Below are 16,581 nucleotides of genomic sequence, written 5' to 3'. Positions count from 1 at the left end.
CACGCATATTAGGCAAGCAGTCTACCACTAAGCCACATTCTCAGCTCGTCTTATTGTTTTATTTAGCTTTTTCTGTTCAAGGTTCACACTTTGTCATTTGAATAACATTTCTACTTCTGGCTTTTTGCTGGTTAACTAGATTTGTCTGAGTTGGCTTTGAACCTTGATCCTCAGATCTCAGCCTCCTGAGTAGGTAAGGTTGTAGTTAGGATATGAGCCACCAGCATTAGCTGTTTTTTTTTTTTTTCTTTCCTATCCTGGGGCTTGAACTCAGGGCCTGGAAACTATTCCTGAGCTTTTGTGCTTAAGGCTAGTGATCTATCCCTTTACTTCTTGCATTTTAGTAGTTATTGGAGAAAGGTCTCACAGACTTTTCCACCTAGGCTGGCTTTGAAACTGATCCTCAGATCTTAGTTTCCTGAGTAGCTAGGATTACAGGTGTGTGCCATTGGTTTTTGTTTTTGTTTTTGTTTTTTTTTTTGGGTCCGGTCGTGGGGCCTGAACTCTGGGCCTGGGCGCTGTCCCTAAGCTCTTCAGCTCAAGGCTAGCACTCTACCACTTGAGCCACAGCACCACTTCCGGCCTTTTTCTTATGTGGTGCTGAGGAATCGAACCCAGGGCCTCGAGCATGCAAGGCAAGTGCTCTACAACTGAGCCACCTTCCCAGCCCCAGGTGTGTGCCATTGGTTCCTGGTACAAGAAGCACTTTTTTTTTTCCCAGTCCTGGTGTTTGAAATCAGGGCTAGGCACTTCCTGAGCTGCTTTTGCTCAAGGCTAGCACTCTACCACTTGACCACAGCACCACTTCCAGCTTTTTCTGTTTATGTGGTACTGAGGAATTGAACCCAGGGCTTTATGCATGCTAGGAAGCACTTTATCACTAAGTCACATTCCCAGCTACAAGAAAGCATTTTTTCTTTTTTCTTTTTGGTCAGTCTGGGGCTTGAGCTCTGGGCCTGGGCACTGTCCCTGAGCTCTTCAGCTCAAGGCTAGCGCTCTACCACTTGAACCACAGCACCACTTCCGGTTTTCTAGTGGTTAATTGGAGATGAGAGTTCACAGACTTTCCTACTCAGGCTGGCCTTGGACTGCAATCCGTAGTTCTCAGCCTCTTGAGTACAAGGAAGAATTTTTAAAGAGCATAACTCAAGATAGTAGAAATTAAGCTGGGTGCCGGTGGCTCACGCCTGTAATCCTAGCTACTCAGGAGGCTGAGATCTGAGGATCGTGGTTCAAAGCTAGCCTGGGTAGGAAACTCCATGAGACTCTTACCTCCAATAAACCACTAGAAAACTGGAAGTGGCACTGTGGCTCAATGGTAGAGTGCTTGCCTTGAGCTGAAGAGCTGAGGGACAATGCCCAAGCCTAGAGTTCAAGCCCCACTACCGACAAAAACAAAACAAAAGATAGTAGAACTTAGACTAAAGAGGATTTTTTTCTACTATGGTTGTAAATTAATTTTTAGAAAATCTTTGTGAAAGACTCTCAGATTAGGCCCAAGCTATTTTCAACTATATCTTTTTCAGGAAAGGATCATCTGGGAGAGAACTTTCCAGAAAGGTAAGATTAATATGTAAAGATGTTAACATCAAACAAATTAAAGTTCAGGCCAGAGAGCAATGCCTTTTTTTGGGGGTGTGGGGTCCAGTCATGGGGCCTGAACTCTGGGCCTCAGCGCTGTCCCTTAGCTCTTCAGCTCAAGACTAGCACTGTACCAGTTGAGCCACAGTGCCACTTCCAGCTTTTTTCTTTTTGCTTATGTGGTGCTGAGGAATCGAACCCAAAGCTTCATGCATGCAAGGCAAGCGCTCTGCCACTGAGCCACCTTCCCAGCCCCATGAAGCAGTGCCTTTTTTGTTGTTGTTGTTGGCTGTGGGGTTTGAACTCTAGGCCTGGGTGTTGTCCCTGAGTTCTTCAGCTCAAGGCTAGTGCTCTACCACTTGAGCCACAGTGCCACTTCTGGCCTTTTCTGTTTATGTGGTGCTGAGGAATCGAACCAAGGGCCTCATGCCTGTAAGGCAAGCACTCTATCACTGAGCCACCTTCCCAGCCCCAGCAGTGCCTTTTATTACATGCCAGTACTGAGGCTTGATCTCAGGGCCTTACACTCTTATTTGACTTTTTCCATTCAAGGCTGGTGCTCTACCACTTGGGCCACAGCTCTGCTTCCAGCTTTTTAGTAGTTAATTGGAGATAGGAATATCACAGACTTTCTTTCCTGGGCTACTTTTGAACTTGGATCCTTAGCTGTCAGCCTCCTAATTAGCTGGGATTACAAAGCATGAACCACTGGCACCTGGCTAGCAATAGAAATTTATTTATTTGCTTGTTGGTTGGTTGGTTGGTCATGGGGCTTGAACTCTGGGCCTTGGTACTGTCCCTGAGCTCTTTGGCTCAAGGCTAGAGCTCTACCACTTGAGCCACAGCACCATTTCCAGTTTTCTGGTGGTTAATTGGAGATAAAAGTCTCATGGCCTTTCCTGCCCAGGCTGGTTTTGAATCATGATCCTCAGATCTCAGCCTCCTGAGTAGCTAGGATTACAGGTATGAGCCACCAGCACCCGGCAGCAATAGAAATTTTATAAGAGCTTATTCCCTTTGCATACAAGGATGTCCAAGAGTAGCTCCCTATGCCTAGTATAGCAGTTTTCAGGTCTAAAGCTCAGAACCATTTTTCTGTCCTATGACCCAGCATTCTTAGGGTCATTTCCTAGCTCTGGATGGGGTGGGAACTGGATTCCTGCTTACTGTGTCCCACAGTAGGCTAAACCAAGCCTGGCATAGACTGGTACCCAGGCTTAGCGTGCTTAGAATCTCCATGCTGATGAGGAGAAAATGGGAAATACATTTCAAACAATGTAATTTTAAAAACTGGGAATGTGGGGGCTGGGAAGGTGGCTCAGTGGTAGAGTGCTTGCCTTGCATGCCTGAGGCCCTGGGTTCGATTCCTCAGCACCACATAAGCAAAAAGAAAAAAAAGCCAGAAGTGGTGCTGTGGCTCAAGTGGTAGAGCGCTAGCCTTGAGCTGAAGAGCTGAGGGACAGGGCCCAGGCCCAGAGTTCAGGCCCCACGACTGGACCCCCCCCCAAAAAAAAAACCAAAAAAAAAAAAACAACCTGGGAATGTGGCATAGTGGTAGAGTGCTTGCCTAGCATGCATGAAGCCCTGGGTTTGATTCCTCAGCACCACATAAGCAGAAAAAAAAAAAGCCGGAAGTGGCGCTGTGGCTCAAGTAGTAGAGCGCTAGCTTTTAGGTGAAGAGCTGAAGGACAGCGCCCAGGCCCAGAGTTCAGGCCCACAATCGGACACCCCCCCCCAAAAAAAAAGAGAAAATGCCAAAAGTGAACTGGGAAGGTGCTCAGTGGTAGAGTGCTTGCCTTATATGCATGAGGTCCTAGGTTCGACTCCTCAGCATCACATAACAGAAAAAAGCTGGAAGTGACATTGTGGCTCAAGTGGTAAAGCACTAGCCTTGAACAAAAGCAGCTCAGGGACAGTGTCGAGTCTCTGAGTTCAAGCCCCAGGACTGGCAAAAAAAAAAAAAGGCAAAAAGCAAAACAAACAAAATGTAATTTTTCTTTCTTTCTTTTTGTTTTTTTGAGAAATTTTTACATGTAACCTCTTTTATGGTTGGTCATGGCAATTGAACTCAGGGCCTTGGTGCTGTCCCAGAGCTTTTTCACTCCAAACTAGAGCTGTGTCACTTTGAGCAACAGTGCCACTTCTGGCATTTTCTTCTGGTTTCTGGTGGTTCATTGGAGATAAGAGTCTCACAGCCTTTCCGGGTTTTGAATCCTAATCCTCAGATTTCATCCTCCTGAGTAGCTAATATTACAAACATAAGCCACCAGTGCCTGGCTTTCCGTAAGCTTTTTTTTTTTAGCTTTATTTTTGTTTTATTTATCTTTACAATTGTTATTACAAAAGTGATATACAGAGGGTTTCAGTTACATAAATAAGGTAAAGAGTACATTTCTTTTTTTTTTTTCTTTTGCCAGTCCTGGGGCTTGAACTCAAGGCCTGGACATTGTTCCTGAGCTGCTTTTGCTCAAGGCTGGCACTCTACCACTTGAGCCAAAGCACCACTTCCAGCTTCTGTTCATGTGGTACTGAGGAATCAAACCCAGGGCTTCATGCATGCTAGGCAAGCACTCTACCACTAAGCCACATTCCCACCCCAAGAGTACATTTCTTTTTGGACAATGTCACCCCTTCCCTCACTTTCTCTTCATTTTTCCTTCCTGTTCCTGTTCCCACCCACAAGTTGTGTAGATTCTCTTCCCCATGCCCCACCCCCCTCTGCCCATCTTGGGGCTTGAACTCAGTACTGGTGCTTGAATTCAAGGCATGAATGCCGTTGCTCAGCTTTCTCACTCGAGGCTGACACAGCTTCATGTCTTGCTTTTTGTAGTTAATTGGAGATTAAGAGTCTCCTGAACTTTACTGCCCAGGCTGGCTTCAAATCTCCATTCTCAGGTCTCATCCTGCTGATGGGCTAGGATTACAGGTGTGAATCATCAGAGCCTGCCTTCTGCTTTCTTTCTTGACCCTAAAAAAGACAGCTACTATTATTGTATTTCCCAGCCCCACTTTAGGCTCTGAGAAGTCACTGTGTGCCTGTGCTTTGCTTTCCTAGTTGCTTTAATGGATTGTTCCCAAAGTAAATATTTCATCAACAGCCTAAGTCACATTGCTAGGGGTTTTCTTTTCATTTTTTCAAAATTAGGGCAAAGATAAAAGAATTTTATGATGAGTCAGATTCATTGTCAGCTTTGTCAACATCTGGTCTTCTAAAGAGTTGCATTCTGAGAGTAATGCCTATATCTTACTTATTCAGTACCAGGGTTTGAAGTCAGACTACTATGCTTAATTGGCTTGCTGCTGGGCTAATGCTTTATCACTAGAACCATGCCACCAGTCCAGCTTTTTCTAGTTATTTTAGAGATGGAGTCCTGAGGAACTTTCCTGCCCATGTGGCTTTGAACTGTTTGGTCAGCCTTCTTAATATGTAGGATTACAGTTGTGAGCCATCAGGGGTAGCTTACTCTCTCTTTTAAAGAAGGTATTTATTGGGGGGGGGTATTGGATGCATGGCTTAGTTGGTAGAGAGCCAGCCAATGATCGACAGTGCCAGGTACCAAGCTTGAGTCCTCATCTTGAACCCAAAAAGAAAAGAGAAGAGAAGCTGGGCTCCAGTGCTCATACCTGTAATCCTAGCTATTCAGGAGGCTGAGATCTGAGGATCACAGTTCAAAGACAGCCCGGGAAGGAAAGTTTGTGAGACTCTTATCTTCAATAAACCACCAAAAAACTGGAAGTGGTGCTGTGTCTTAAGTGGTAGAGTACTAGCTTTGAGCTGAAGAGCTGAGGGACAGCACCTAGGCCCAGAGTTCAAGCCCCACAACTGGCCAAAAAAAAAAAAAAAAAAAAGAAAGAAAGAAAGAAAAAAAGAAAAAAGAAAAGAGGAAAGGAAAGGAGAGGAGAGGGAAAAAAATGCATCTATTGGGGTTGGATATGTGGCCCAGCTGCATTGGAAGGATTTTTATTTCCTTTTTTGATTACAAACCAAGGAAACTACATGAGGCAATTATGCACCTTATTGACTCTGTGTGTGTGTGTGTGTGTGTGTGTTTGTGTGTGTGTGTGTGTGTGTGTGTGTGTGTGTGTGTGTGTGTGTGTTCTGAGTTTAAACTCAGGACCTGGGCACTGTCCCTGAGCATTTTTTTTTTTTTTTTTTGTCAGTCATGGGGCTTGAACTCTGGGCCTGGGAGCTGTCCCTCTGCTCTTTAGCCCAAGGCCAGTGCTCTACCACTTGAGCCACAGCACCACTTCCTGTCCCTGAGCTTTTTTGCCCAAGGCTATTGCTCTACCACATAAGCCACAGTTCCACCTCCAGCTTTTATGGTGATTAATTAGAGATGAGTCTCACAGACTTTCCTGCCTGGGCTGGCTTCAAACCTCAATTCTCAGATCTCAGCCTCCTGAGTAGCTAGGATTCCAGGCATGAGCCACTGGCGCCTGGCTTCACCTTATTGCATTATACCTAAGAACAAACAAGATCAAATAACCTGGACATTTGAGTAGCAGAAAACAAAATATAAGAAAGCTTGGCAGAAGATAACATTTGAACATGAAAAAGAGATTCAAAGAAGTTTCTTTGATGGCTACAATGCTTGATAAGAAATGTACTCATTATCTTGCCCATGTAACTGTAACCCCTCTGTACAGTATTTTCACAATTAAAAAAAATGAAAAAAAAAGAAGTTTCTTTGAGCCACAGATACTCAGAGGGAGGTCTTGGGGCTGCATCAATATAAGAGTGAAAGTTTTTCTTGGCAAAATTGCCTTCCTAAAGAACAGGATTTCTCTACAATGTAGAAGAAAAAATTCCAGAAGGTATGGGTGTTCATAAACACTTTAATAGTGTGTATGAGTTTTATCTTCCAACCAGTAGGCAAGTCTATGAAACACTCCAATTTTACTTTATACAGACGAAGACAGACTCAACAGGAAGCCACAGTAAAAATGTGGCTAGTCTCTCAGAGTGTTAAAGCTTTTTCTGAATTTCACAGGGGAGGAAAGAAACCAAAAAACTCTGGGCCCTATTAATTTTAAATCAGGATACAGAAAAGATTCCACATCCTGAATCTAGGTTTTCTGTTCATTCTACTTGAGAGACAAAGAGTTCCAGAAGACTCTATTTCACTTTTCTTGAGTACTTAACCTAGTCTAGAATACAAGAATTAGCAGATGCTTGGTATACTATGCTGGAATAAAGGGAGAAAGCAAGGAGCAATGAATAATTACAACCCCTACAGTTCAGCTCTAACTAGCTACTGGTTCTTACCAACTTAGCCTCTGTTTTTCCCATTTTCTCATTAGCATGGTGTTCTGGGCTTGCTTGCTGCAGGTTCTAGGACACTGGGTCTAGGATACTAGGAAGCATGGCCTTGTGTTACTATTGTCTCATGGTACAGTATACTGGCTATAAAGTTAATTTCTAAAGTTCTCTGGGAACCTGGAAGATTTTTTATCTCCAAGCTGTACTGCACTCCCTGTGTGACTTCTGGGAAATGCCCTGGTCAAAGGGTGCTTTGGACTTCCTCCAGACCTTGGAGTGGAACAATGAAATCACACACATCAGTAGTTTCTGTGTCAGTTAGATTACAACTTCTTTTTTTGAAAAATATTTTAAATTTTTATTGTTATTATAAGGGTGATGTACAGAGGAGTTACTGTTACGTAAGTCAGATAATGAGTACATTTCTTTTTGGATAATGTCACCCCTTCCCTCACTCTCTCCTAGTTTTTGCCTCCCATCCATCCCCACCCTCAAAGATTACAATTTGTGTAATTGCCCATAAGACCTGAAGTCTTTCTCTGCAAAATCTTTTCTGTCTTCCTGCCTTTCTGTCCCTGTAGTCAGTGCTTGTTCTTGAGCCAGTTGGACCAAATTCTCCAGGAACCAATAGTTAACTTTGTTGGCTATGATACCATTGGCAGCTTGAAATGGGCACAATATTGCTACCATAAAACCAGCAAAGCCTTTTACCTTTTCTATAGCTTCAGGGAGCAAGCTATTTGGAAACTGAATGTAATGGAGGTTAAACGTTCTATTACCTTAAATTTAACAGCATTTAGAAATCAATTTGACTTATTATAAAGAAACATGGTACTTTGTGTACCTGGGCAAAAAATAAAATAAAATCAGCAAAGCTGGGCACTGGTGGTTCCTGTCTGTAATTTTAGCTACTCAGGTACCTGAAATATGGAGGATCAAGGTTTGAAGCCAGAGAAGTTTATGTGACTCCATCTCCAATTAATGAGCAAAATGCTGGACTGGAGGTGTGGCTCAAATGCTAGCCAGTCGTAAGCAAGAAGGCTGAGCAAGAACATGAGCCTCTGGCACACACACACACACACACACACACAAACACACAGTCAGCAAATATTACAAATGAGCTCTTTTCCACTTGGCTGAACAGGGCCAATTGTTAGATATTTCCTAGCATGCTGCTCCTCCCATGCTTTTTCCTAATTTGAGTCTTCATTCCTCTTACCTTCTCCTTCTAATTAGTATTTCTGCCTTGAGACTCTCTCATTCTTGCTGACCATTGTTAGAACACATTTATGTATGTATGTATGTATGTATGTATGTATGTATGTATGTATGTATGTATGTATGTATGTATGTATGTGTTTAGTGCCTGTCCTGGGGCTTGAACTCAGGGCCTGGGAGCTATCCTTGAGCTTTAGTGCTCAAGGCTAGAATTTTACCATTTGAGCCTCAGCTCTATTTCTGGCTTTTTGGTAGTTAATTGAAGGTAAGAGTCTCCCAGACTTTACTGCCTAGGCTGGCTTTGAGCTGTGATCCTCATATCTCAGCCTCTTGTGTAGCTATGCACATACCTCTCTTAAGTCAGTCACAGACAAGGTAATGGAATTTGACTGCTTCAGACTACTGCTTTCCAATCTAACAGTTTATATATATATATATATATATATATATATATATATATGTACATATATATATATATATATACACACACCATATTATATATTAGATATTTTTGGTGCCAGTTTTGGGGATTGAACTCAGGGCCTGACTGCTGTCTCTGTACTTTTTTTCCTTCTCAAGACCAGTGCTCTACCACTTGAGCTACAGCTCTTCTTCTGGCTGTTTTGGTAGTGGAGATAAGAATTGCATGGATTTTTTTCCAGCCTGGGTTGGCTTTGAACCACAATTATAAGATCTCAGCTTCCTGAGTAGCTAGGATTATAGGAGTGAGCCATTGGCATCTAGTTTTGCTCAGCTTTTTTACCTCATTGCTTGGCTCATAGCTGGTGCTTTATCACTTGAGCCACACTTCCAGTTCCAGCCTTTTGTTGGATAGTTAGAGATAAAAATTTATTGGATTTGTCTTCTCTGTCTGGCTTTGAACCATATCCTCATAATCATAGCCTCTTGAAAGCTAGGATTGTAGGTATGAGTCACCAGTGCTTGGCTACTAGATCTTTTATAACACTCCTTTTTTTCTGAAATAGAAATCAAATGTAATATGACTCTCCACCCCACACTTTAAAACCATAAATCAATACAAGCCAACTGAAATATAAAGGTAAAATAGAGAAAGATGAATCATAAAAAAATTATCATATGTATATCATCATATGCATGGTAGGTTGCATTATGGACTTCAGTTACTTCCTCCTGTGTCTTTAATAGAATTATTCATTTCGGCATAAGGGCTGTGACATACAGTACCTCACACAATTGATTTCAGGCTTGCCTTATGATTTATTTTGTTCAATGTAATATGAATGCTATATCTCAGAGCAGCTTGAAAGTCCATTGAATGACTGCTTTTCTCTTTTCTTTTGTCCTGCATAAACATAGCATGTCCTGAGTAGGGTCTGCTCTTCTACCATGGCCCTCAAAATGCTAAAGATACATGGAACAGAAACAGAGAAGTAACTCCTGTGTAATGTGGACAAACTATACTTTTCTCTTGTGGCAAGCTGTTGAGATTTAGGGGTCTGTTTGTTATTGCTACATAACCTATCAAAATCTGACTAGTACAGCATGGTAAAGGACTAACATATACAAAGCAGTCTGGCTTTAATGCTGATAATACCAGCTACTCTTGGGATGTGGCAAGAAGCCCTCTAGTTCAAGGCCAGCCTGAGCAAAGTCGTTGAAACTCTATCTCAAAAAAACAACACAGGGTATACATCTATTTGACAGACCTAGGGCAGTTACTGTCTGCTGCTAAGGTTTCCAGTACAGATGCAAGAAAAAGTGTCCTCGCGCTTTCTGTCTGCGTGATTGTGGCAGCCAAGATTGAGTAGAGGACTACAGGGGGAAGATTAAAAACAAAAACAAAAACAAAAAAACACAGGGATGGGAATGTAGTTTAGTGATAGAATGCTTGCCTAGCATGCCTGAAGCCGTGGGTTCAATTCCTCATTACCACATAAACAGAAAAAGCCAGAAGTGATAGATGCTGTGGCTCAAATGATAGAATGTTAGTCTTGAGCACAAAGAGGCTCAAGGACAGTGCCCAGGACCTGAGTGCAAACTCCAGGACTGGCAAAAACAAAACAAAACAAAAAACACAACAACTACAAAACAAAAGCCAAGCATCATGCCAATGGCTCATGCCTGTAATCCTCGTTACTCAGGAGGTTGAGATCTGAGGATCATGGTTCAAAGCCAACCCAGGCAGCAAAGTCCATGAAACTCTTACTCCAATTAACCACCAGAAAAACTGGAAGTGGCTCTGTGGCTCAGCCTTGAGCTGAGAGCTCAGGGACAGTGCCAAGGCCCAGAGTGCAAGCCCCATGACTGACAAAAATAAAAACAAACAAACAAAAAACATAGGGTTGGGAATGTGGCTTAGTGGTGGAGTGCTTGCCTAGCATGCATGAAGCCCTAGGATCCATTCCTCAGTACCACGTAAACAGAAAAAGCCGGATGTGGTGCTGTGACTCAAATGATAGAGTGCTAGCCTTGAGCAAAAAAAGCTCAGGGACCAAAAAACAAAACAAAAAACGAAACCAAACCAAACCAAACGAAAGCTCAGGGACCAAGCTCTGAGTTCAAGCCCCGGGACTGGAAAAAGCAAAATAAAACAATAATGACAACAAAAAACCCATGGAGCCAGGTACTGGCAGCTCAGGCCTGTAATCCTAGCTACTCAGGAGGCTGAGATCTGATGATTTCAGTTTGAAGACAACCTGGGCAGAAAAATCTCTGAGACTCATCTCCAATAAAACTATTCAGAAAAAGCCAGAAGTGGTGTTGTGGCTCAAATGGTAGAGCACTAGCCTTGTGTAAAAGGAGCTTAGGGACAGTGCCCAGGCCCTGAGTTCAAGCCCCAGTACCAAAACAAAACAAAACAAAAACCCAAAAAACAAAAAACTAAAACCTAGACAGAGTGACTCATGCCTAATTTTAGCTACTCAGGAGGCTGCCATTGGGAGTACTGAAGTTAGAGGCTAGCCCAAATAAAATATGTTTGCCACACTCTATTCTCAACCAATCAAAAGCTGACCCTGATTGTATGTGCCTGTCATCCAGCCACCAGGCAGGATCACAGTCCAGATCAGCCTGGGAAACAAGCAAGTTCCTATTTGAAACAACAACAACAACAACAACAAAAAAGGTTTGAGGTGGATGTAGATCAAGTGGTAAAACACCTGCCTAGTAAGCTTGAGCCCTTGGATTCAATGCCTAGTACTAAAAAACAAAAATAACAACAGAAAAACCTATGAAATAAAAATCGGTCTGCATTTCATATATGTTTTCACCTATACATAGTGATACCATGGTCCAGCAGATTCTGAATTGTTGAAGGGAACCATTCACAAATCAAGAGAACTGTTGCTACTAGTGGCAGATTTTTCTGTCAGTGGTGATCAACTGTTAGTGAAACTGTGAATTAAAAAAAATCCTCTGTGTACATGTTAGTGAACATTTCTGGCAAATGGAGCCTAAGAAAATTAGTTGTTGCTAGATTCATAATTTATCTACATGAACAAATGTGATGGGTCTATTTGTATAAGGTTCAAAAACAGGACAAATATGCTGTTAGAACATACCACAGGTGAGAGCTGTGGATGTAGCTCAGTGCAGAGTGCTAAGGTCTTGTGCATACTGCACAAGACCTTAATCTCCAGCAGTACAAAAGGGAAAAAAAAACACCGTAGGTGTATTAGTGGAAGGAGGTACTAGAGTTTATTCAGTTTATGAAGACTGATCAAACTCTATACCTCTGTGTATTTTTCATGTGTATGTTATTCTACAGTAAAGAGTTCTAAAAGAGTCATTGAGATCATAAGACCAGTCATTGCAAGACATCAAACATTCCTGGTGTCTATCTTTGAAATGCCAATAATATCCCTGAATCATTAGGACAACAATATGGCATAATGAATTTTATAATGTGGAATCCCTTGGTAAGTTGGGTCTCTAGAAACTTACCAGGTGTCTGAATTGTCTTCCATTGGCTGCTTTTCAAAGCAGGGAGGAGGGAATGAAGTGTAGGTGTTGTTGGTAGCTCTAGTGGTGATGGAAGTAGTAGTGTTATGTGTGGTAGTGAAGATGGTGGTGATATTGGTGGTGGTGATGATGGTGAAAATGGTAGTTGTGGTACTGATAATAGTGGTAAAGGTTGTGATAATTATGTGATTGGTACAGGTGGGGATGATGGTGGAGGTGGTGTGATGATTATGGAGATAGTGGAGGTGGTGATGCTGATGTAGGCTACAGTGGTGATGGGAGGGGGTTGTGATGATGGTAGAGATTGTGATGATGGTGGAGGTAATGGTATTGAGGGTGGAGGTGGTGGTAATAGTGGAGGTGATGGTGGAGATAGGGTAGTGATGATGGTGGAAATGGTGATGCAGGTGGAGGTGACCATGATAGTGAGATAGTAGAATTGATAGTGATGGTGATGACATTGGAGGTGATTATAGAGATGGTAGTCGTGGTGATGGTTGAGTAGATGACCATCTATGTCTGCCACAGCATGGTCCACATCCTCTGACATATATCTCAGATAGCTTGGCCTTACCTCTTATGTGTGAAGTGGTTTCTAAATATCTATAGGACTAAACACACCCAATGTATTTTATAGGCTAATTTTGAGGCTGCTTCCATCTTCACTGAACTGTTACCTTTTCCTTTCACTGAATATGTTCTGCTGTTCTGTAAAGCCCCAACTTCTGTTGAGAAAGCTCTGCTCCCACTCTCAAGTCCTGCTCTTCAAAGAATGTAAACAGCCCCTGCCCCAGCTTACTTCTTTGTCTGTGTTCCCATGGTGTGTTCCTTATGTCTCTCTTGAGCACTTCCTGTGGTTAGTTGCACATGTCTTTTATAACCTCCACAGTCTTAATGCAGGGATAAACACTGCATGGGTGCCCAGAAAGCCCTTGGCTGACTTAAACAGAGCAAGAAAGAACCTCTGACTTTCAGAGAAGCGCTAATCCAATATACAAAATCTTTTTTTTGGGGGGGGGGTCACTCATAGGGCTTGAACTCTGGGCCTGGGTGCTGTCCCTGTGCTCTTCAATTCAAGGCCAGTGCTCTACCACTTGAGCCACAGCACCACTTCCGTTTTGCTGGTGGTTAAATGGAGATAACCCTGCCCCGGATGGCTTTGAACCGTGATCCTCAGACCTCAGCCTCCTGAGTAGGTAGGATTACAGGCAGGAGCCACCGGCACCTGGCTATCCAAAACCTTTTAGCTGGTTGTGATCTACAGTTCTTTCTTTCCAGTCCTGGGGCTTGAACTCAAGAGTCTGGGCATCTTTTGCTCTACTACTTGAGCCACAGCACCACTTCTGGCTTTTTTGTTTATGTGGTACTGAGGAATTGAATCCAGGACTTCATACATACTAAGCAAGCCCCCTACCACTAAGCCACATTCCCAACCCCAGTTCTTTCTTTAGTTTGGATCCCAACTGGCCCTTATATTTCCTGTGAAAACCTAGTTCTTTGGGTGGTACTACTGAGAGGTGGTGAAATGGGATCAAGTAGAAGGCCTTTAGGCATACATGCGCGTGCGCACGCCAGTCCTGGGGCTTGAACTCAGGGCCTGGGCACTGTCCATGAGCTCTTTTGCTCAAAACTAGTGCTTGAGCCACACCACTTCCATCTTTTTTTGGTGCTTAATTGGAGATAAAGAGTCTCAGAGACTTTCCTGCCTGGGTTGGCTTTGAACAATGCTCCTCAGATGTCAGCCTCTTGAGTAGCTAGGATTACAGGTGTGAGCCACCTGTGCCCAGCTAAGCATTTTCCTTTATTAGTGATCGTATAGGCAGTGACCTGTGTAGTGACAGAAGGTTGACCAATGTAGTTGTCATTTGGGTAATAGCCTTCCATCATTAATTGCAGTATTTCCTTCCCCTCATTGTACTAAGACAATATTCTAGACTGGGCCCAGGAAGGGAAATGAAGTATGCTTGCCTTCCCTGAACCACGGAAGTACCCACAAGTTCACCATCCTTGGGTCCTGTGAATCTCCGGTAAGGAGCGGGGAGGGGGTTGTGGTAACAAGTTGGCGTTAGCATGATCAAGACAGGGGGTGAGGCTGTGCAGTTCTTGAGTGTTTATCGCACCCTGGCTGCAGTGGATCACAGTATCAGTGGATGAGAATCCTGCACCTGTTTACTTGGGAAGGTAATATGTCCAGGTCCTAGCTGGTCTCAGTAGATCAGGGGGTCACTCCTTTATATCAAACAGGCTGTGGCTCTCTCAGCCTAGGTGTTCCCCACTCTGGTCTTCCGTGGTTGCTGGCCCACTAATTTCTTGTGGACAAGGACTGCAATACTCACTTGAAGGAGCTCTCCTCACCCACCGTGGTCAAGCAAAAATGTGGGGCAAATCACTAGGCAATGCCCCTCCCTCTACTCCTTTCTCCCGGTAGAAAACCCCACCCCTCCTCAATCACCAGCCCAGCAGCCTCAGGCTCCTCCTCCACTAGGGGCCTCCGGCTGGCCCCCCTCCCCCGGGTCCGGAGGGTGTGACCGCTAGGGGCTCTGCCTCCCCAGCACATTCCCACCCTTCCTGCTGATCGCAGCACTCTAATGGCTAAAGCTTCCACGCAGGGTTCTGAGCTGGGTGGAGACAAAAAGCTGGGCGACCCCCCACCCGCCCCCCAACTCCCCGTGGCTTGGAGTTCTGCCGTTCCTGCTGTGGTTTCCTTAGATCCTGCCTTTGTTTTTTGTGTCTTTATGACTCCTTCCCCCTACACTCACCACCAGAAGCATTTTGGGGGCTTTGTAACCTCAACCCATTTCCAACATTTCAGATCAAGTCTCTCCCCCTCTCCTACCCTCCCGCCCGGCACCCGCCCAGACTTTAAAACCGTTTGTGTGAATCAAAAGTGAAAGAACGGAGCCTGGAAAATCTTATCAATAACAAATCTTACTCTCTAGAGATTGCATCCCCCCTCCCCCCAGCCAGTGAGTGGAAGGAGACAAAGTGGGGCTTGAATTTTTACGGGGAATTGCATTAAGAGCAAGAGCCAAGTCACTAGAACCTAAGAAACAGAGAGAGGCGGGTAAAAACTGCCACAGCCGTTCTGTGATTTCCCCCTCTGCCCTCCCCACCCCCCTTCCTTTCCCTCCCCTCTACCGCACAACTAACTCCGACGGGGGGGGGGGGTGGGGGCTCTGCTGCAGTGGCACTGCCCACGCATACTCAAAAGAGATCCAGACCACGCCAGCCTTGCCACGAGGTGTGTTTTTATTTTCATTAATCATACAAATAATTTTCTATAACATCCCAGGGCAAACCGAGAATTTGGCAGTCCGATGGGGGGTGAGGGGGGAGGGCGGGGAGTAGTGTCCCTTCAGAGACCCACAGGCCGATGGCATTGGCACGGAGTGCCCGGGGTTCACAGTGCAGGCTGGTGGCTCGTGTCCATTTTTCAGGTGGCTCTTCCTCCACATCACGAGGTGTCTCCGAGATGACGGGGGTGGGGGGGCGGGGAGGTGGTGGTGATGGACCCTCTAGGTTCTTAGGAAATCTCACTCTGCTTTTCCTGTTCAATGGCTGCAGAGAGCGGGAAGCAGGCACTGGAGGATGAAGCCTTTTGGCCACCTCCTCCCCACCCCCCCACCCCACCGGGGAGCTCACAAACCCGGTGTGGGCGAGGCACCCGCGAAGGCTGGGGGCTGGGGAGACACCGGGAGCTTTGTGCGACTGGAGAGAGTGTCTGGGGACGCCGGGGCCCGGGACCCCGGTGGGGTGGGGGTGGGGTGGAGGACGAGGCTGGCCGGGGAAGGGCGGGGTGGGGCGCAGGGCGGAGACCCGCGGCACCCGGAGCCGGGGCGCACTCACTCTCTTTGGTCGGCAGGGTGTTCTTCTCCTGTGTCTCGGTCTTCTTCAGCTTGGCCTTATCGAAGCTGGCGATTTCCCCCATGTCGGGCTTGTCTGCCATTTTCTTCCAACAGTTCTAGGGGGGCAAAGCGAGGCGGTTGGCCCTGAGCCGGTGGCCAGCGCCCCGGAGCTTTTCGCCAACGCCTCTCGACGTGGCACTCTTTGCTGGGGCGTTCCCGGCCGTCCCGAGGCCGAGGACCGGGGTGCACCCCGCATACCCGCCCCCCGCACCCCAGGGCGTGGTCGGCCCCGCGGCCCGCTCGGGGGGCCACCGCGCGCAGGCATGCCGCACCAGCCCCAACCCCACCCCGCGCACCCGCGTCCCCGGGCGGCGCTCACCGCGGCCTCTCGCTCCGAGCCCGAGGTCTGGTGCTCCCACTCGCGTTGCAGCAGCAAGAGACAAAAGAGCGGCGCCCGCCCCTCGCCTTATATACGCCGCGCCCCGCCCGTTTCCCTCCTCCCCCCCCCCCCCCACAGCGCAGCGGGGGCGGAGCCGGCACCGAGGGGGCGGGGCCAGCGCGGGCAGCTCCGCGCCGCGCCCTCAGCCCGCTGCCCCCGTCCCCCCTCCCCCCGGGCTGGGCGCCGCCCTTCCCGCCCCGCGCCCCCAAGCTAGCTGGGTTCCGGTGTGGGGGTGGCAGGCACGGGGCTGCGGGCTTTCTTTTGGGCTTGCCTGTCCCTCCTTCTCAAAAATCGGC

The 16,581-nt window shown here is 46.0% G+C and overlaps 1 protein-coding gene and 1 non-coding gene across 2 annotated transcripts; one reads left to right on the top strand and one right to left on the bottom strand.

The window, feature by feature from the left end:
* The first annotated feature begins 9,729 nt into the window (after positions 1–9,729).
* On the top strand, positions 9,730–9,861 carry LOC138804731 (small nucleolar RNA SNORA31). Its single transcript, XR_011365326.1, has one exon. It is a non-coding gene; the product is annotated as a small nucleolar RNA SNORA31 (small nucleolar RNA).
* Positions 9,862–15,232: 5,371 nt separating this feature from the next.
* Positions 15,233–16,312, bottom strand: Tmsb10 (thymosin beta 10). Its single transcript, XM_069988900.1, has 3 exons — positions 16,226–16,312; positions 15,848–15,962; positions 15,233–15,559 (listed from the first exon to the last, which is right to left on the bottom strand). The coding sequence occupies exons 2-3, from the start codon at positions 15,945–15,947 to the stop codon at positions 15,525–15,527; spliced, it is 135 nt and encodes a 44-aa protein (XP_069845001.1). The 5' UTR covers positions 15,948–15,962; positions 16,226–16,312; the 3' UTR covers positions 15,233–15,524.
* Between the last annotated feature and the right edge of the window lie 269 nt (positions 16,313–16,581).

Source organism: Dipodomys merriami, unplaced genomic scaffold (genome assembly GCF_024711535.1).
Source record: "Dipodomys merriami isolate MVZ:Mamm:240054 unplaced genomic scaffold, mDipMer1.0.p SCAF_37, whole genome shotgun sequence".
Lineage (NCBI taxonomy): Eukaryota > Metazoa > Chordata > Mammalia > Rodentia > Heteromyidae > Dipodomys > Dipodomys merriami.
Note: the sequence above shows the minus strand (reverse complement) of the source record. Positions and strands in the feature narration are given on the sequence as shown.

Bases quoted from the DNA above. Each gene is read 5' to 3' on its own strand.
- Tmsb10 (XM_069988900.1), bottom strand. From the start codon at position 15,947: ATGGCAGACAAGCCCGACATGGGGGAAATCGCCAGCTTCGATAAGGCC. The intron at 15,560-15,847 runs GTGAGTGCGCCC...CGCTCTCTGCAG, and splicing joins CACCCTGCCGACCAAAGAGA to CCATTGAACAGGAAAAGCAG.